This window comes from Antechinus flavipes, chromosome 3 (genome assembly GCF_016432865.1).
Source record: "Antechinus flavipes isolate AdamAnt ecotype Samford, QLD, Australia chromosome 3, AdamAnt_v2, whole genome shotgun sequence".
Lineage (NCBI taxonomy): Eukaryota > Metazoa > Chordata > Mammalia > Dasyuromorphia > Dasyuridae > Antechinus > Antechinus flavipes.
Genome location: NC_067400.1, coordinates 505,407,662 through 505,430,078, shown reverse-complemented (window position 1 = coordinate 505,430,078; position 22,417 = coordinate 505,407,662). Strand labels below are relative to the sequence as shown.

The window sequence follows — 22,417 nt, the reverse complement described above, 5'->3', positions numbered from 1 at the left end:
AAATATGATGAGGCTCAAAACATATTGGAGAAAACGTACAATAGACTAGAAAGGAAACAATTTTGTCCTATCTTCTGATACCATTGGTTCTTCTCAGCATGTTTCACTGGCAGTAGTGATGATCTCAAGAAACAGCCCAGTAAGTGAATACAATCCTTTAAAAGGAACTTTTTAACATCATAAATTACATTAAATACAAACACACTATGCTGATTTTATAAAGAATAATTTCATTAAATACGTTTATGGGAAAGGGCAACCTTTTTAAGAAACAAAAACAAATCAACCATAAAGAAAATGTATGTGTTTTTTCCTTTTTAATTTTTTTTTTTTTTTGGTCAATGCCAGAATCACATACATGTTTGGTAAAGATTTTCATTAAATCTAAATACTGCTTTTTGGAGATATCCCATCACAGAAAGAGTATAGAACATCTTAAATAAAACAATATAATTAACAACACCAGCTTATCAGGCAGTTCATCTCAATACCTTTGACTCATTTTACCATCAAAAGAAATCTGAATGAGAAAAACCAATTCTATCTTAAACACACAATTATATCTGGGGTAGGGGGGAAGAAGGAATAAAATGAAATCAACAAACTCAAAACAGGTTTCATTTTATACCTTCTGTAGGTGTTTGTTCACAATGTTTTACATTTGGTGGTTGACATATATTTGCACATTTAACAAAGTTGGGTTAAATCCAACACAGACACTGTAAAAACAAAGACCACTTTCTCCCAAGAAATACATTCTGCTTTATGAAAAGTGGCACAGGTTTTACTGAACAACATTTGGTTATTCATTTGAAATACCCGGACAGATTATGGGAAAATTTAGTACACTGTCTGAAAGAAGTAAAAACTTTAAAAATTGTGTTTACTTAAACTAAAATATATAGATTCTCTAATCCCAAACAATGAAGAGCTTAGGGAGAAAAAAAGTCTTTTACACTTTAAACAAGCAAGAACATTAGTTTTTAACAAGTAGCAAACATTGAGGATAACAGACAATATTAGAGGAAAAATAATTAAATGTCATTATATAAATAATCAATAGCACTGTTTAAAAGCTAAAGTTCTATATCAGTACACACTTGTAACTATTACTTAAATAGATAGGCAACTTTAATATTTGTATGAAAATAATGTCATACAGCATAGTACAATTTATAAAGCACTGTGAATGAGAACATTTTCTAATATGTGTTTAGTGCTAATGCACTCAAAATGACTCATGACCATATTGGAGCACCACTCACCAAGGACCACAAGCACAGTCTATATTAAAGATCTAGACAGGGACAAGTCTAGTTATACTTTTGTTTCTTAGAAAAAAATACACATGTAACCTCATAATATAGCTACAGTTACACTAGTCACAATTTTCACATCTTAAAGATCTAGAGTATGTGCAATTTCAACAATGGAATTGTTTTCCTCAAAAATGTTTTATAAAGATCTGCTGTTTATGCAAAGCACAAAACAGGACATGAGTGTGATTTATTAACATAGTTCCTATAATAATAAAACAAACTGAACAGATAAAAAAAAAAGCTGGATGTTGGATCCATATGGCCTATTAAAAATCAAAGGAGAAAGAAAAACTACTCCTATTCATCATTATTAAAGCTAGCATGCTTATAAAGATGTCTTAAATATCCAAAATATTTTTAGTATTTTTTAGGAAATCTCTACACAGAGCACTTTTAGTGATGAAACTTCTGCTAGTTAAAAACAAATACACTAAAACAAACTTGAAATATATTGGATAACTCAGTATGACCAGCTGAGGAAAGTAAATCAATTGAGATGATTTCAACTGCATTAAAATCTTCTTGTTGAAACTAAAGTCATAAATTACAACAGGTCTGGGTACTTTTTAGTGGCACTGGAAATATAATTCTTTCTTATTAATAGCATATCCAGAGTCCTATATGCCCAATTTACTTATTATTTCTTTTTCCTTATTGGAGACAGGTGCCAATCTAAAAGCCTTGGTGTAAAGTTTTCTATTTTCACCAATATCTTCCTTCCTTCTATGTATTGTTTCTTTCAATTTATTTATTGGCACTTACCTTGAACAATTCATTTAAAATGACATTTTGGCTTTGTCTGGAATATGAATACTCTATTGTGGCTCATTTCATTCAGAAATTTCCATAGGATCAGACCTCAAGGCAACAGAATGAAATGACTAGAAAAATACAAATTTACTTGTATTTAACATCTTTATCTTGGACAGGGAAATTGATCAGAAGTTATGAAATTAAGATTAAGCATATAAAATGATGAAAGTCAAATGTGTGTTAGAAAAAACTTCACAAAATAGCCTTGTAATGTTTTCCTCCATTCAGGAAAACTGTCAGAGGTCTTAAAAAAAAACAAAACAAAACAAAACAAAAACAACCAGTAAGAATCATAAAACTCTGAGGTGTGTTTGTTAGTTTGGAGCTATATATATATATATTTATATATTACTGTATATGTACATATAGATACATACTCACAAACCATGTTAAATAGTTATTTTATAACTGATAAAATTTTAAGCATTCTTTGTTTTAAAATTACAGTTTTTGCTAAAATTATCAAAATAATTCTCTAAAAATACTGGGAACAAAATCAGAAGTGTTTTTCTTTCAACAGTGGCCATAAATCTCATCAAACTTGGTTACTTAAAGCCACATAGCTCAATGAGAGCAAATTTTGGCAATCAATAGTAAATTTTTCTCTCCTTTAATTTTAGAATATATCTCTCTCTTTATTATATATATATATATGCACATATATATTATCTATACTCACACTTCTTTTAGTTATATTATAATTTTTCATTAATGAATTTACATAAAAACACACAGCTCAAGATTCTACAAGTACTGAACATTTTGTACAGGTGCGTCTCTTCTTCAAATGTTTGAGATCTACAATGAACTCCATCAGGATTTCAAGATCATAAAAATGATACTGCACACAGCATACACTAAAAATGAGGAAATGCTCAGGGCCAATCTATATGGTCTGGACACTTCCTACATACTAAAATAAAAACTATGAACTAGCACATCATTGCACATTACAGTCAATTCTCAATTATTCAGGGGATGACTGACCAGTGTAGACTTCTCCTTTTCCCACATGGTGAACACTCTGGGCTATTTCACTACTCATGTTAGCACCTCACTGCAGGGTGTTCCAGAATTCCTAGTTATTAAAGCTTGAAACGGCACAAAGACTTCTGGGATACCCAATAGAGGGTTATGACAGGGAAAGTGAGAAAACATGAAATATCTCACTTATAAATTAATTAGATCACTTGAAAATCTGATGAGGGGAATCTAAGTTAGGTGTGAATTTTATTTATTTGTGAATTACCTACCCCCCTCCATTTTAGATAATTAAGAACTGACAATAATTAAATATTGTCAAATAACCCTTTTTTTTTTACACCCTGCAAAGTAACTCTGATGCTTCAATACAAAAGGAATGCTCCATTTGATAGGAGAATACTGCAACTTATTCACAATTAATTATTATTGAAGAATTCAGCATGGGTAGTCCAGATCTGTTCCTTTCAGGACATTGTTGTAGGCTATACTATTGCTTTCTTATAGTTTCAGCCAAACTAAATTAGCTATTAATATGCAACCAATCTGTTAAAATATCAGGAAACCATAATGAAAATGTGATTGATATATATCTATATCTTTCACTTCATAAGATATTCAAAATAATCTGGGAAAGTTTGGCTGACAGACTAATAATTAAAGAATAATGAAAACAGAAAAATAAAATAAAATCACTGCTACATTAAAGCCATGCCTACACTAAAGTGTAATACTTAAAAAGTGTGGTTTCGTTTAAAAAAAACAAACATACAATTAAGATAAAAGCCATTTACATACATAACCCTATCACTGGCACTGAATCAGCCTCTACATTAAAACATGTTCTACAGATAGTGACTGACAAATTCAAGGATAAATATTTCCATGAGTGCAGAAGGTGTCTCCCAGACACCACTCAGGAGAGTTCATGTAGCATCACCTATGTTATTATTGAATACAGATGAATGCAGATCCCACCTTCAAAAACAACAGTAAAAGCTGTATAGAAGAACACGTTCCTGAATTAGGTTTGCTGAACACGGTTCAGATTATTGGCTATGTCAATAAGCACAATGCCTTGGAGAAGCATTTACAGTATACCCAAATCCTACTCTATGCAACACACAGTGTCACATAAGTAGGGAAAATGTCATCCTAGTCAAAGGGGCTTGGGCATTATTTTCAGGCAGCATTTTACCTTTATTTTTCATTACGTTCACACTAGATAAGTTTTAGAAGAAAGAAAAATGCCAATAAGAGTGATTTTAATAGATTCTTATATATTATATAAAATTGAGACATACATTTTAAATTACCTAAACAAATTGTTACTTTTATTTTTCTACCCTATTCTAGATCTCAATTCTACTTTTCTTTAAAAAAAAAATTAAATAAGGGATAAAATGTTGCCCAAAAGTCTAATCATAGTTACGCATTTGTGTTTTAACTACATCTACAAATAAAAATGGTTCTTATAGTTAAAAAGATACAATTTGTATCAACAGTAAAAGGTACTTTCTGGTTTTTCAGGGTTTTACTCCACACTGCAGCAAGAATAATCAATAGTGAATCACAAACTATGGCACTGTCTCCAAGTCTACTAACTTGAATAATCTCATTACATTAGGAAGAATTCTACAACTCTAGGCAATTGTCCAAGTCATGTCAATCACCTGTCTACTGCCAAATACAAAATCTATTTTTTAACCCATTAAAATGGAGTAGCAAAACCCATGACTTTGAAACCAGAAATATCCCTTACTAATAACTAGAACAGACTTTAGCCTGTTTCTAAAACTATTCTATTGTGGCAAGAATTAGGCCCTAGTTATACAACAGGCCAAAAAACTACCTTCAAGAAAATATACAGTATCTTACAAAAAACAAACAAAACTTAAGTTACCATTTACATTTCCTCCACCACCATCCCTATAGTGCAGTATCAATAAATGTTGCATATCCTCAATGCATAAAACCATCTCAGGCCAGCCTTGATAAATAGCAAGAAAACTGAACAGTATATTAAATATAAAAGTTGCACTGAGAATTAGATTCACTTAAAAATAGGTAAATAGTGTAAAAGGGTATTTTATCCAGTATTCCTGTGTGTCAGTACAAAGAAACAGACACACATAAAACAGCTTAATGGAAATCTAGTATTTCAATTCCATTTCTATTGTCTAGAAGCACAAAAGAGCTGGATAATTACACAGATCTAAACCAAAAATTTTCAGGCTTTTGGCCTCATCCATAAGGAATGGAAACTAATTTATTTTCCATTGATTGCATCTGCTGTCCTTTAAATCGATCATATTAAATCAACTATTTAACTAATAAAAAACAAAAACAAAACAATAAAAGTGCCATATTTGTAAATCACTCTAATATACTGTTACCCATTTCAATAAAAACTGGTAACTTACATTTGTTTAAAAAGATAAAGTCAGTGCTGTATTATATCTTTGTTTTCTATAAATAATGATTCTAGCACAAAAATGCCCACTCCCCATCCCCACCCCCCAAATAAAAATAATTTTAAAAAGCTGTAGAAGACTCAAATTAAGCTTGGCTTGACAAAAATTTGCTAATCTAATCAAATGCTCTCAACTTTCTGAAGGTATTGTAATTTCTTGCAAATGATAGCCAAATACCTAGGTAATAAAACACCAAACAAGGATTAAAAAGTGCTGCATATAAACCCCTGATGCACCAAAAATTATTATCAAAGATCACAGATACATCTATCAAACCAACCTGGAAAAATTTCCAGTTGTGATTATAGTTTTAAAAAAAGGAAACATTAAAAAAAAAAAGTCAAGTTTGAAGGTAAAAGAATCCCGTGATACTTCCAACGCATGGGGCTATACATACAGATACCATGATACAGGATTTCACATAAAGGGATTACTAGAGAACCTCCTTGCTGAGAAGGAGATCACAAATGCTACTGTAGCAAACCTCCCTCAGCATCTGAGCTGAAAAAAAGACCCAACACCACAAAGATGCGTCGTTGCTCAATAACCCAGCTGCGATTTCTCCACTAAAATAGCTGCAGCAAGTTGCTGAGCATCGGTCATGTGGGGGTTTCTTTTCATGACAACTCTCACAAGGTCAGATGGGAAAATGTTGCAGAGGTTGATGTACACCTTTTCTCGGCTGTCCTGGTACCTTGAAGCATCTTGTGGCAGGCCGCAGAAGGGGACCCGCCACGCTGGGTCCTGCTGCTCGGGTAAGCTCTGGAAAGTGAATGGCTCATAGCATGGCTGGGTGGCGTTATCAGGCAGTGAGTAAGTCTGACGATAGCCATACGCATCAAGGCCATAATTCTGTCTCTCCCAGCTTCCAAGACCCTCCTGGCGGGAATAAGGTTTTCTTTGTCTAGAAGGAGAATTGTCATAGAGCCTAGAATCTGAAATGCTGTCTATCCTGGTGGACACTAAAGATCTCCCTAGATGTAGGGTCTTAGAGTGTGCCGAATTCTGAGGAGAAGGATAATCGCCAGGGCAACTGGACCGAGCTCCCACAGCTGGATGCTGCAAATGCACAGCCATGTATGGAACTGGAGGCTTATGATGATGCTTTGGTTCTTCGTGACTGTAACTTTGCACTCTGGTTAAGGGATCATGGAAACTTTGTAGGAAGGGCTGGGAATTAAGGCGGCTGTGTGGGTGCATATGTTGACACTTTAAATTTTCCTCTAGCTGTGGGTCAGGAGAACTAACATATGACCTGTCATTGTATCCCACATAGGAGTCACTGCTCCCACAACTCATGCTCCCTTCACTACTGCAGTCAGAGGCTACAGAACTAATTCTGTAATCCGTGTCTAATGAGAAACGCCTTTCAGGACTCCTGGGGCCAGAGACACTGAGATTTGAATATGCATTCAACATGGAGTAATACCCAATGTCAACAGGTGAATCACATTTTGGATACTGTTCATAAGGCATTGGCGTTCCATGATTTTTGGTTGCCATCATCATTGGAGGATACTGACCCTGGGGTCTTTGATCCTGAGGTGGGAAATGAACTCCAGACGGAAGGCCATTGCTTAAAGGTGTGGTACTTTGGGGTTTTGCAGCAGAGGAAGATGGTATACTAACTAAGGAGGGAACAGACCTGGTTTCCAATTTGTTTTTGGTGGGAAGCTTTTCCTCTAAGTCTTGATAGACTTGAGTTCTTATGCTAGGATCTGATTGCCTCTTTGGAGCAGCACGTTTGACATCAGAAGTACTGTCAGTTTTAGTGCTACAAGGAACACTGTTGCTTTTCACTAAACCTCCTTCATTTGCAGTTTTGGCTGCTGTATTTCTAGACATAGCACGAAGTTCATCAGCTACTGATCTCTGTGGCTGACTTCCCCTCTCAGGATGATAGTATTTGCACTTGTGTCCATAGGTACATTTCTTTCCTAGGAAAAGCAAAACAAAGTGAACTAGAAAGCATAAAAAGGATCTTTAAAATCCAAATGAACATTCACAATTTTAATATGAGAGAGAAAAAGGAAATGTGTTACATATTAGGAAATACCCTCTTTCCTCTGAAGAAAAATTACCTTTGAATTCACACATTATCCTTTTCTGTAATGAAGGCTGGTTTGAGTAGATGATTTAAATACTTCTACAGGATTGGCTATGAAACTACACTCCTGTCTCACACCAAATTGTTTTTCTTCCTGTAAGGTTTTACATCAGGTCGAAACTACCACTTTGTAATGTGATAATGTTTACTTGAGTTGTACTTTGACAAAAAACATAAAAGCCAATTTTTACAAGAGGGAAAAAGAAAGGTGAAGACTAATCTCATGTGGAACACATCTTGACTTTTGGAACCATATTTAAATTCATGCAAATTTATTCATGACTGAACTAACCATGTTAATAAATAGATAGTTGGTAAATATAAATCTCTTTCTCTGCCAGAAATTAACTCAATGAAACCAAGATACCAAAAAATTTTGAATTTTCATCACAATTACCATTCTAAATTACACTGCATAATTTTAAAATAAAAAAATAATGATCAATAGTTAGTCTACATAATGCAAGTTACCATAGGGACATGGCTGTTTCTTATGTTCTGGAACAATAGGCTTTTTCCTTAGAAAGTTGTCCAAGCTTGGACCATGCCTGCCAAGAGGATCATCAGGAGGCATAAACCTAAAACATACAGGATGAAGATTTCAAATTAATTTCAAATTAACAATGAAATGGATATATTAATTCCAACATAGCTATTTCATATAACTCAGTCATTCCATTGTATTTTAATTAAATATTTAATGTGACGGATTTTGCTTAAAATTTTGCAAAGCAAATATTTAGTAACTGAAGCCCAGTTTTCATATGTACAACAAACTTAAATCACTAAGATGTAGTTAAGTTTGTTTTGCTCCAAATAATATTTGAGATCCGATCTTCCAATTACTCATTCCCTCCTCTGATTTTTTATAAGCATACAACTGAAGAATATCTTGGCTCAGAATAATGTGTTTTCTAGTCCTATGTGAGTGAACTTATACTTCCATCTATCTTCAGAAGACTATCACATGCATTTTTAAAAAATCAAATATTAAAATTATGAAACATAACTAGCAAGTTTAAGTCCCTTTTTGTAGCAAAAAAAAAAAAAAAAAAACCAAGATGGAGAGATCAACACAATGAGTTGCTGACCCATAAGAATATTTTAGGATTACTAAATCACAGTTAAGTACTAGTACTAGAGAATGGAGAAGAATTTATTTGAGTAAATTCCTGGAAATATTGGGAGAACTGAGTATAAAAATCAAAAAAAGATTGAATATACCAAAATATTTGGTCAAAATTGATCAAGAAATAGCTAAAACTTGGGCCCAAAATTAGATTGTTTTTGTTCACTTGCTCCTATACCCCTGCTATCAAGAACAAGCTAAGATAGGGAAAAAATGCTGTAATGTCTCCCTTAGCTAAAAAAAGGGGTCAGGAAAGATGTAGTGTGACTCTTTAACCTGCATAACCAAATGAATATTAGACTCAATTCTAATTCTGGCTTTGTCACTGTTTGACATTAGAACAAGGTAAACGATTTAACAATGTCTCAACTTCCTCAGCTCTAAATTGGGGAAATCTGTTAAGAACAGATCTCACTGTTTTTTAAATTTATTTATTTATTTAATTTAATCAGTATAAAACTTTGTAAATACAATGTTAATTGAAACATTTTTAAAGAGAGATTTGACATCCTTAAAGTTGGCCCAGATCTTGAGCTAAGGCGGGACAAATTAAGACTCTGAATTTAACTACGTTTTTTGTTTTTTGTAGTTTAATTTTAAGACTTCAAAAACCAATTCAGATCTCTAATAATATCCTAGTGTGATTTTTTGTTTTTTGTTCATAAGATTAAAAATCCAATTACTTACTTGTCATTCACAAAGGAATACATCAACAATCGTTCATCTATAAACTTCTTCCATTCTGGCTTTTCATTAGCCAGATCCCTGTAGTTATCATTGGACACAATGATACCATCAGACTCAAAAGCCAATTTTACAATGAATCTGTCATCATAACATACTACTCTTCTTCCCTGAACACGTCGGGATGGAGTGAACACCAGAATTTTTTCCTTTTCCAACTTACGCAATATTTCTTGATCTAGAAGCAAAAGGAAAGCAAAATTTCAGTAACAAAAGGCAGGAAAATATACATATGCACACAAACATGTATACATAGTATACAAACACATACACATATACGCACATATTTATGTACACATGTGTATAAACATTTTAGCAGTAGGATCTTTTTTAAACAATACTTTCTGATTGACAAATAGTTGTCAAGCTATACTTAAAATTATTTTCTGCGAGGTTATGTAATTTGAATTGCATGTAAAATGAAATAAAAACAATCTTGCATTTTTACTACTACTTAGGAATAAATAAGTGATATTTGACAACATGACCTGACAAACTACAAGTTGAAAGAGAAAAACTCTTACTTCTTTGGAAAAACTACTGCTACCTCCTACGAGAACAAGGAGTCAGGATTATTTTTCTTGTATGAATATGACCATTTTCTAACTAATGGGGAATCAATGAAAAAAGTGGCAGGAAAGAAATATCTCAAAAAACAATAGACGATGGGCTTCCTCATGTCTTAGCAGTATGTTTCCCAAGGAGAGAGGCAGAAACAGAGTTGCAAGTTCTCAAGTAAATGGGCTTGTTAATCCTTAAAGAATCTTCAGCTTTGTTTTAATGTCTGAATGAAAGCAGGACAAGAGACAATCATAACAAGTAAAACTGAGTGGGAAGGGCAGAAAAAAAGAGAGAGGACGAGAAGCACTTACAAGGACACTCCTTACTCCTATGCTATCTGTAGCCCATTGCTCCTGAGAATGCCAGACCCCTGGATCACTCGTTTTGGCCTTGATGCCCCACCAACCTCTGCAGGGTTCTTGTTGTCCTCCACTCCCCCCAAGATCACATCCACCGGTTGGCCTGCATACATGGAGCATTCCCTTCCCTCTCTTCTACCTCCCAGCTTCCCAGGTCAGATCCCTCTCTGCAGAAGGCCTTTCTTGGTCTGCACCAGTACTCGGGCCCTCCCTCCTCAGACCACCCTCCATTTTTATGGTGCACATTATATTACTGCTGTTACTGTATCACAGTAATTTGTGTCTCGTCTCCCTCATTAGTATGTGAGCACCTGGAGGGTAAGAACTGCCCTTTTCCATTTTTGTACCTCAGCACTCAGTGCACTGCTTAACACTTAATAAATGCACATGGACTGTAATCCATAATGATTCACAGGCTGTTTGTTGGGGTATATTCTCAAGTACAATGGTCAGCTGGGACTCTGGGATCACCCCACGAATCCCTTGGTAGGATAAGTGCCAGGTTTTCTGACTCTGGGGCTAGATTTCAGGTGTTAGCATAATGTATTAGCCACCTCCCACGGGTTAAAGGCTGAAAGGGAATATTACAGAATTAGTCTACAATGAAGCAATATTTACTTCTCTAGTTAACACAGAAGGAAGGCCTGAACCAAGGTCTTCCCATCTCCAAAACAGACCTTTTAGACATTATGCCCTGTTGACTCTTTCAGTTTTTATTTCATCATTTTCACTGAAATTCTAGTAGAGTAGGAGGATGAATCTTTCCCTCCTCATGAACTGGTGAGTTACTGATCTGGCCAATGCACTTGGTGGGCTGTGTTTGACGAATCACACCAAATTATTCAACCTTTCAGGCTCAAGTGGCTAAGGGGATCAAATGGTGCATCTACATCAATAGAAGGAGTTTCCTACCCAGATGACATTATAAGATCAATAATTCCACCCTGTAGCAAAGCTTACCTGTGATGAGAGCATCAGGTCTTGACTGCTCTTTTCTCCAAGCAGGAACAAACACTGTAATATCTTTGTGGCCTCTTTCCAAAAACCAATCAACTGCCAATTTTATTCCACGACAGGAAAATACTTCTTTGTTCCCATGGCTGAAAGATATTATTTCAGAACACTTGAAACATTAAAGTTCACACATATTTGAAGTCCCTACTAAATTTAAGTCCCTTTGCCAAGCTATGAGGACTATAAAGAGATAAATAAAATAGCCCCTTGCCTTCAAGAATTTAACAGACAAGGATAATAAATGCACAAATATAAAATACATTAAAAGTATATAAGTAAATTATAGGAACCCACCATAAGAAGGGATTACTTCTAGATCAAGGAAAGAGGTAGCATTTGACTAGTCTTCAAGGAAAAAACATGATTTTCAGAAGAACACAAGCTCTTTAAGGAGAGGAAACTATTTTTCTCTTTTTCCATTGGCATCTCTACCATCCAATAAAACACCTGGCACACAAAAGTGCTTCACAAATGCTTGCTGAACTGAATTTCAATTAGTGGTGATAGGGTTGACACCAAAGAGTATTAAATGCCCAGAGGAGGAAAGTATGTTAGAATGGCCAATGGCCCGAATTAGAGAGAAGGTGGGGCTCAGGAAGGAAAGTGACTTCTTGTTGGCTCCTCCCTGACTCTCTTCTCTCCCATTCCTTGTCTAACTCTGTCCCAATAGCTTTCTCACCCTGGAGGTGGCTCTGCCCCTTTCTCTGGCTTCTTGGAATGGTGAGCTTTTGCCAGGACTGCCATTTACAGAAGGAATCCAGCAAGTCATGTTCACTTCTCTCCCAACTCTGCTCTAGAATCTCCAAACTTTTCCTCTGTGAATGTATCCCAGCCCCCAATCTCCTTTATAATTCTGTTCTTCCTATACTACTCTCTTCTATTAAAATATTATCTTCTTGAGGTTAGGAACTAGCTTTCTTTTTGCTTATATTGTATTCCCAGTACTGAGCAAATAGTTCTTGGCACATAGTGTACCTTCATAATAAGTTAAAATAGCACAATAATTAAAAATAATTTTAAAATTAGCATAATAAACTAAAATAAGGCTGGAAATATAATAAACACTTTTTACACAGTCCACTGTACACAAAAATGGAAAGATAAATTTAATAAAAGAGTTTTTCAACTTTAGGAAGGATGATCTCCAAAGAAAGAAAATAAATTCTTATCCATCATCACTCAAGATGTAATCACAAAAAAACAAGGTTAAAAATTATAACATAAAGTATTTGTGTTTGCTTTAAATAAGATTTTCCCCTTGGTTAAAAAAAAAAAAGGAATAGAATACAAAGCTGTGGTATTTTTAATTTCCAAGAATTTTTATTTTAATCTTAAGGTACTTTAAAGTCATCATTTTGAATTTATGATGAATATTAACAAGTGTGGAAATATAACTACATAGAATCACTAAGAGATAGATTCCTTCTCCTGTGTAGTTAAATTACTTAAGAGAAACACACTTTTGGCGGTCCCTTAATGAATACACTTGATTTCTCTTCAGCAATGTAATTACACCAATGGGTAAAGATTATCATTAACAAAGTATCCTGAATTTTATCAACCTTCTAGATAACAAAAAAGAAAATGTTTCCATCAAAGAATGATCAGCACAAATTACAGAATTTCAGAGCCAGAAGCACCCTCAAAAAGATCATGCAGTCCAACCTGTACTTAAAGAAAAATCCTTTCTAATAAGAATGATTATTCAGAGAAAACCCACCTCTCAAAGGTGCCCATACTTCTTTTGAAAATAGTACTAATCATTAGGAAGTTTCTCTTTGCATTGTCTAAATTACTTTGCAACTTTTTTTCTAAATCATTGTCTCAATCTTTATCTCATAGGGCCAACTAGCCAATGTGATAAAGCATTCATATAAGCATTTCTGTGTATAATAATTCAGTCACTATCTTAATAGTTCAAATTACTATTATGGAAATCATTCCAGTAAGATTCTAACTGCAATTGTACTCAAAGAGCAAACACTAGAACTTTCTAGTGAAAAGGCAACCAAATCTACTAAAGGCTCTAGCTAACAGGCTAAGTGGGATCACTTGAGTTTTCAGTGATTATAGGTATAAAGACAGAGTTGAAAGTTTCCCAGAATCATTCTAAAGATCCAGAGCAAGAGGTAGTTTTGATAGAATCCTCAAGAAAACTTCAGTAGAAGCAGGTCATTGAGGCTGGAGGTGAGCAGGCAAATAGTGCAGTGGACAGGGCTCCAGCTAGAGGAGGGCACTAGGTCTGAATCCTGGCTCTGTCACTTACCACTTGTGGCCTTGGATAAATGACTCATCCTGGCACCTCATACCTACACTGGCAAAATGGGAGGGGAGATGTAAAGGGCTGAAACTCTGAAAAGGTGCAGTAGAATCAGACAAGTGAGCACTTAAGACTAATTACCTATTGAACAATAACTCTATTAGCATATTAGCTTGGAAAGATGGCCCTTCTCACTATTCTGTGCTGGCTCGATCTTTTGGTATATACAGATAATTGTAGGAAGGATTAGAGGAGTGAGACGAGCCAGAGTCACTTTGGAGAAGGACGACAAGAAGGGAGGTTGTGGAGAGTTTTGGCAGTTTAGTCCATCCCCTTCTCTTCTCCCCCTAAAGACCAAGGACTTTTGCTTATTCTGACTGGCTGATTCTGAGGCCTCCAGGGAGCTAGCCTGGAACTTACAGGGAGGCTTAGACCAGATGACTCTGAAGGGTCACATCAGCGCCACCCTCCATGACGGTTCACTATCACTCCATGACTGAAAAACAGAGTAAACTCTGTGATCTGTCCAAGGTAACAAGGCCACTTAGTGGGAAAACGGAACTCCTTGGAGCTCAGGGCTCTCCATGAACCACATCGGCCCATTTGTTACTGTTCTTCTGTCAAAGTAAGAATGACCAAGCACTTCAAGTGCAAGAGACCCCCTGGAGGGGGAGCCCACCCGGCATGCTGACTCACCACACTGTTCGGAGAACCCTTGCTGTCCCGCCCCTGCACAAATGGGTGCCACCAAGCAAGTCATGACTTCTGGGAGTCTGTTTGCTGCCCTGCAGCACACTCATAGGTTGTTGTAAAGAAAGCCCTTTTCAAGCAAGGAGAATGTGTAGTCTTACCAACATGAAGAATCTCTTTAAAATATTATTAATAATAATGCCACTAGCACCTTTAGTGTACTTTCACATATACTGTAACAAGAATATTTTAGCAGGAAAGGTTTTGTAATCTTCCTTTTAAAAATGAATAAATGGCTTTAGAATGCTGAGGGTCACATAGTCAGCTTCAAGCTAAACTCCTGATGATTGCTCATCCACTGCCCCTCACACACCTTTCTGCAAAGCAGAAACTGGGTCAGAAGTCCCCCCCATCTCCATGAGGTCACTTTGCTGATCTTTTCAGATACCGAATGCCCTGGTGCTACCCTCTCCAATCAAAATCTCCATTCCACAAAGGCTTTTCTTTAAAATACCCAAGGTTAAGCATGTTGAGAAATTTAAAATGAGGCTTTCCTGGACACCATGGCAACTTCAGACCTTGTCTGTTTGCCAAGGAGTAAATGAATGAATGGATTTTGCTACTGTCTACCCCACCACTACTTTCTCCTCTATTCTACTTTGTCATCAGGACAGTAATAAAAATCATCATTTGGTGAGCATGTAATTATTCAGTAAACTGCAAATAAAAGTCCTCCTTTTACATGGACTGAAAAGGGAGAGAAGGGTGCTAGTGACAGTCAAGTCACAAGAAGGGATCTGAAATAATTTATGGAAGCAGTGACCCATAGTCCTTGACCAAAATTTAAGCAAACTAGTACCACAAATGGTGTGATCTGAAACTGAAAGCTCTAAACCCCAGGTCAAATTCTATGAGGAGATGGGGAAACTGGGATTTGACTCTCAGCCCTGCTACTCACTACCAATGGCCAGAGTCATCACACAGATGGGTTAGTGTAGCTTTCTGGGCCACAATTTCATCTAGAAAATGAAGGCTTATGTTTATGAATATGTTTTTTATTCCTTACTTGGCTCATTTTGGGGGGGGGGGAAGGGAAGGGGAGAAAGAGTAGAGAGACTGACCTCATATAATTAAAAAGAAAAAGTATATTATTATACTTCAAATCAGCAAAGATATGGATTCAAATCCCACCTCTGATTCTCCTTAGATATTTTATCATTGTTATTATCATTAATTTTAAATGAATTACCTTGAGATTCAGTCTCTTCAACTGTGAAACAGTAATGAAACTTGCAGTATTTACACAATGAACTTTATTATAAAATTCAATACATTCTTATCAAGCCTAATGAATACAGTTCTACTTTTTCAACACCTTTATATTATGCTAAAAATTTACTTTGACTTAAGTAAATAAAATTATCTAAACTGAGTTAAGATAACTACTCTGTAGTTAGAAATGTTAGCTGTATATGAAATCTAAACTTAGGTTTTATTAGTAACTTTTGAGAGTCAATTTTGATAACAGTTCTGATAATTGTAGGAGAAATTTATACTATATGCTAAGATGCTATCTATATGTCCTGAGATGCATTAGCACATGGAAAATAAAACTATTTTTACAATAAAAATTGTTTAGTTTATTTATTTACTATTAGACCTTACAGTACACAAAGAGAGAACTAATGTTTCAATACCATTTAAAAAAAAAAGAATAACAAGACCATTTGATTTCACATTGAAGCAGCCATATTCCCACTGACTACTTCTAAGAAAAAAATGGCATGCAATGTTATAGGTGTTCTATTTCAAAATTATCACCTATTCATTTTCTTATAGTAGTAAAAGATAGCTGACTGAAAAGCAGTTCAATAAACTCAGACAAAAATATTTTAAAAGGACATATGTTAATGAGAATGTGTGTGTGTGTGTGTGTGTGTGTGTGTGTATACACACACACACACACACACACACACACACCCCACACACACATAAGAGACACCCAAGAACAATACTGGTTCACAATACAAACTCATTTACAAAACTCCATGCAGAAGGCTGGTAAAAGATTGTAAGCAATTTTGCCACACAAAACAACAATAATCAGTAGACACAGAAACAAATCTGCAGAAATCCTGATGTTGGGTTACATCATCCCAATGACATTCACAAAAGAAATTGAAAATAGAGCATGTCTCCACAATGGTATATTTTTTATCAAAAAGTACAGGTGATTCTAACACCTTAGCTCCAGTGTGAAAAATTAAGTCAAGGAAGACTGCTGGTACCAGATCAAGCACATAGCAAGGAAACCCACTACCAACAATATAAACACTTGGGAATCTTTACAAAATATCTCAGGGAGAAGCAAAATATCAAAAAATTTTGGGAAAATATCTCACATAATACTCTGCACAAAAAGACAATGGAAGTTGTCATTAGTAAGTACAGATGCATTTATTTACTTCCTCATCTTTAATAAGCATTACTTATACATAGATGAGTGTACTCTAATGAATATATAGGGGAACAGGCAGACTCACCCATGATTCTTTGAAACTAAGTGCACAACTAATTGAATGATAAAGGACACTCAAGATACCTGTTTCTACTGCCATCAGAAAAAAGATGAATTCTGTAGAATATAACCTTAAAGCAATCTCTCAAGAATTTATTAAGTATCCTTAAAATGCCTTAAGATATATATTTTTTGCTAAGATATTTTTGTCAGTGATGTCAAGTACAAGATAAAAATGGAAGACAAATTTCTTATGTAAGGTGAAGTCCTCATAATACATGTGTTAATGGATTACATTGTGTTGATGTAAAGTCATATAACCTCACTAGACTTTATTTTGAAAGATAAATTACATATTTTAACATATTTAACATGTATTGTACGACCCACATCTAGGGGAGAGGGTAGGGGGAAAGAGGGAAAAATTTGGAACAGAAAGTTTTGCAAGGGTCAATGTTGAAAAATTATCCATGCATATGTTTTGTAAATAAAAAAAAATTGGGAAAAAAAAGAAAGATATATGATTAATCAAAAGATCCTCAAAAAATCCAGAGGGGAAAAAATGGACGACAATTGTTATCCAAAAAAAAAAAAATGTGGTTCAATGGCCAGTCAATTGATTTAATACATTTGGGACAAGTACTGCAGATAAATAAATGAGTTGGGCCCAGAACTGAATGGGAAGGAGTGGATTAGATTGCATTAAGCAAACTGCACAGTATATTCAACAATCTCAAGCTGCTCCCCAGCACAAAACTGTTTTTTGTTTTTTTTAATGCAAATCTCCTTCTGGCAATGAATGCATGGTTTTGGATACTGGAATACTATTTCTCCAATGAACCAAAAGGCAAATGACCAAAAGGCAATGCTATGACTAACACATTGTGAGTGAAGGTAAATTTTGACACATTTTCAGAAGACGTAATATAAAAGACATCTTTAAAAAAATTGTATGTTTGGATATAGAGGTGGTCCAGTCATGTGGCAAGAACATGGGAAAACAGATGCAATTCTCTTCCTAAAAAAATGTAAGGCAAGCCTCGTACATATTGGTTGAGGCTTCAATGGATGAGAGATCATCTCAGAACTGCATAATGATCGGAATATACTCCTCCATCAGGATTGAAATCTATGCCAGTGAAAGAAATACCCATGTTCCTACAATACCCAGAGTTATTTTGAGATATTAAAGCTTTAAAGTATTTTTCTGGTGGTAGAGAACAATAAATCATATTTTCCATTTTCTTTGGATGTTAAAAATTAGGCTAGTTTCCTCAATTAGCTGATGAAGAAAACTTTCTTCTTTCGCAGTTATTTGAGAAAATGCTATTGCACTCAATGTCTATTATTGTGCATCTAATTTTTTTAAGTGAAACTATCCAAATCTGTTACTATAGAAGAAAATTGCTGTACATTTTGCATTTACAAGGTTATAGGCACAGCCTATAGTTTAATGTGAATTTTCAATAATTCAAGTAACTACCAATTTAATTTAGAATTGAGGTGGCCAGTAGTATCTAAATGATAGCTGAATCTGAAAATGCATTTCTATCGACTAATTCAGAGTTCCCCAAATTGCTACTTGGTAGTCACTAAGCTTCTATTCATTTAAGTCAAGAAAATTTTTTAGCCATCTAAATCAAAAAATACACACAAAATGACAAAACACTCACTTTCGCATGACATCTCTCAATTTAACTAGGAACAATTGAATAACTTCACTGTTCAAAGCAAACTCATCTAAAATTAACAATTCAAAAATAATTTATAAACGTTACACCATCAAAATATTAATATATATTTTCACCAGTGGTTTGCAGTTAATTTTCCTAGCAATTATTCAGTTTTTCAAGTTCCCAAAGATGATGTTCCTTAACTGTAGTTTTTAAAGATGGATTAGGAAACCAAAAAATAGTTACAACTTTTTCTCACATAAGGAAAAAATATCTAATTTATTTTCCAAGAAACAGGGTTTCCCCAATGGTTATATAGTTCTCATATAAAAACAGGTAGTTGAGTCCATATATTGTTGCAGTCTCACAAAATTTTCATTTCTAGCATAGCAGTGATGATTTAAACTGGTATCTTTAAAGTATGTGTATCAGTGTAGGAAAATAAGAAAAAAATAAATGCTTAATCTGAGGATGTTATCTAATGTTAGAAGCAAAGAAAGGAAAAAGAGTTTTTCAAACAAGTAATAACTGATCTTGTTCTGAATCAAGACGAATGGAGACAGAATTTAAGTCATTTTGGTATGATTATATAAATAGTCACCAAAAAAAAAAAAAAAAACACTTCGGGAATAATTAATCAAGTAAGATTTCCTACGTACCTCATTGCCACATTGCTGCCATCAATAACTATTGGTCTCAGATTCTCACCATCGTCTGTCACAATCTCCTGAAGTGGGGAGTCAGACCTCTGAGATTCTAGGGAAGATGTTTCTCTAATTATGCTACTGTTAATTGTATTAACAGTTGAATCAGTTTCACTTTTATTTCCAAGTTTGACAAGTTCTCCTAAGATATCATTGATTAAAGCATCAGTACCAAGTTTATTTAGAACAAGCTGAACTTGTTCTTCAGAATAACCTAACTTAAGTGCAAACTCCAGTTTGGCCTGGTATTCTTTCACCACATCAGGGGGCTTCTTCACTTCCTTAGGTGTTGTCTGTGTCTCCTCCATCTTTAGGTCTTGCAAGATTTCATTGCATTTGAATATGTGAGACTCTAAACAGGGGGACCTATGTAGTTGTCTATGAGTCTTGGTTAATAAGCATGGCTCTACTGCAACGCCACCCACGTGTTCTGAATCATTATCAGAATTTGTGCTTTCTTCTGAGTCACAACTAGAGCTTCCAGTAGATTCAGAGATCACCTTTTCTGGATCTTCCTTCCTTGAGTTAACTTTATCCATTGTTGGTTTCTCCACCATCGACCAAGGTACAATAGCACTTATGTGTGTGTCAGTGCTTTCCACGTAAAGGTGGCCTAGGTCATGCCCCAAGTGATCCTTCAAGCCCATGAAGCTGCTGCATGTACTTGACTCCACTTTGCTGTTTTTTCTGTGTTCCTGGAAATAACCTGCCCTGTATTCCTAGAAGAAAAACAAAGAAACAAAAACAAATTGAGATATTATGCAACTACCTTCACATACTTGAAAGTTCACATAAAAATGCAGCTTAAAATCTTCTGGTTCAACTCAGAGATATATGGTCATTCACATACATAATAAAACTTCTGTTTAGGAGTGACATTCAGGTTATTCATCCACAATGAAAAAAGTCTTAAGCTTCATGTTAGCTGCACTTTGGGATCAAAGTAGTGAAAAATGCCTCCCATTTTTCTAATATAATTCATGAAAGCTTCAATTACTGGATAACCAACAACCAACCAATAAACTACTTTTATTCCTTTATCAATTGGGGAAATATTTAAGAACTTAAGATGCTAGGAAATCAGAGAAAAATGATGCAGTTCCTTCTCAAAGAGATTACATTCCATAAAGAGACAACAACATATATAACATACAAGTAAAACCAAAGTAAAATTTTTAATTGAGGAAGAAGTGGCACCAGCACTTGGGTGACCCAGGAAAGATTTGATGAAGAAAGTAGAATTTCAGCTGAGAATTGAAGGAATCTTTAGGTTCTTAGAAGCAGGGGCAAAGGAGGAGCTTATTCAAGTAAAACCAAAGTAAAATTTTTAATTGAGGAAGAAGTGGCACCAGCACTTGGGTGACCCAGGAAAGATTTGATGAAGAAAGTAGAATTTCAGCTGAGAATTGAAGGAATCTTTAGGTTCTTAGAAGCAGGGACAAAGGAGGAGCTTATTCCAGGTATGTCACACAATTTACACAAAGATGGGAATACTGTGAGAGAGAAATGGCAAAAAAGTCCATTTAGTTGAACTGTATAGTGAATGAAGAAGAATAATATACAATAACATTGGAAAGGTAAGCTGTACCCAGTCTGTGAAATGTTTTAAAAGCCAGTGGGGTTATATTTTATCTTAGAGGTATTAAGTTTCTTTTGACTTTAATAAAGAATTACCTTGTGTCCAACACTCTCCAAATTTTGCTTGGAAGACATATTGAAGTTTTTAAGCACCTGGCAAAACTGGCAAACACAGTGAAGCCATGAACCTCAAGATAGGTTAAGAGAATAGGGCTTAATGAAGAGACTATGACAACACAAAACTATAAAAACTTTTCAACTATAAACAACATAATATAATTAGCAATATTTAATCAGTATAGCAAGGTGGGAAAGCCATAAACAGGAAGATGTGGAAAGACTTCCTAAAGAAAACAGGATTTGAGACAAGTCTTGAAAGAAGAGCTTTTGAAAATAATCTTGGTATAAACTATAAGGTATTAGTCTAATTTCTGCCACATTACTGTCCAGTCTTTGCAATGACATTTAACTAGTAGCTAAATATTTGTTTACTGAATTGTAGGTACTATTTATATGCATTTTTATGCTGTATGTTAATTCTATGTCACTAACTGATCAATTTTTAAAATCAGTTATCAAATTGTTTTGAGAAATATTACTTTGTAGTATAGTTGAGATTTAGCACTACTAGGCCCCCTTTCTACTTGTTTTTTTCTATAACTTTCCCTAACATTCCTGACCTTGAATTTTATGATTTTTTTTCTAATTCTATAAAGTAATACAGTTGTTTGCCACTGAAAAAGTAAATGCATATATATACACACATACATTGTATATACACACATATATTATTGTAATTTTTATTATGTGGTTTTAGTCTATTCACAGACTACAAACATTCCTCTAATCTGTGTTCTGTAAGGAGAAATGAAAATTAAGACAACTCTGAGATACCACTATACATCTCTCAGATTGACTAAGATGACAGGAAAAGATAACAAATGTGGAAGGGGATGTGGGAAAACTGGGACACTGATACATTGTTGGTGGAGTTGTGAACGGATCCAGCCATTCTGGAGAGCAATTTGGAACTATGCTCAAAAGATTATCAAGCTGTGCATACCCTTTGACCCAGCAGTGTTTCTACTGGGCTTATACCCCAAAAGAGATACTAAAGAAGGGAAAGGGACCCACATGTGCAAAAATGTTTGTGGCAGCCCTCTTTGAAACTGGAAACTGAATGGATGCCCATCAGTCACAGAATGGCTGAATAAGTTATAGTAAATGAATATTATGGAATATGGTTCTATAAGAAACAATCAGCAGGATGATTTCAGAAAGGCCTAGAGAGACTGACATGAACTGATGCTGAGTGAAATGAGCAGAAACAGGAGATCATTGTACATGACAACAACAAGACTATACGATGATTGATTCTGATGGACATGGCTCTCTTCAACAATGAGATGATTCAGGCCAGTTCAGTATTGATGAAAGCTATCTGCACCCAGAGAAAGGCCTGTGGGAACTGAGTGTAGACCACAACTTAGCAT

The 22,417-nt window shown here is 34.9% G+C and overlaps 1 protein-coding gene across 1 annotated transcript; it reads right to left on the bottom strand.

Moving 5' to 3' along the window:
* Positions 1–300: 300 nt before the first annotated feature.
* Positions 301–21,059, bottom strand: ZC3H12C (zinc finger CCCH-type containing 12C). The gene is made up of 6 exons (XM_051990700.1): positions 21,021–21,059; positions 19,302–20,065; positions 11,448–11,587; positions 9,511–9,745; positions 8,166–8,272; positions 301–7,524 (listed from the first exon to the last, which is right to left on the bottom strand). The coding sequence occupies exons 1-6, from the start codon at positions 21,057–21,059 to the stop codon at positions 6,128–6,130; spliced, it is 2,682 nt and encodes an 893-aa protein (XP_051846660.1). The 3' UTR covers positions 301–6,127.
* Between the last annotated feature and the right edge of the window lie 1,358 nt (positions 21,060–22,417).

What these genes read in the sequence shown, in the direction of transcription:
- ZC3H12C (XM_051990700.1), bottom strand. Translation starts at nt 21,059, where the DNA reads ATGTCTTCCAAGCAAAATTTGGAGAGTGTTGGACACAAG. An exon ending in GGCAGCAATGTGGCAATGAG is followed by an intron (nt 11,588 to 19,301) that starts GTACGTAGGAAA and finishes AATATCTTTCAG; the next exon opens with CCATGGGAACAAAGAAGTAT. An exon ending in GAAACAGCCATGTCCCTATG is followed by an intron (nt 7,525 to 8,165) that starts GTAACTTGCATT and finishes TGCTTTTCCTAG; the next exon opens with GAAAGAAATGTACCTATGGA.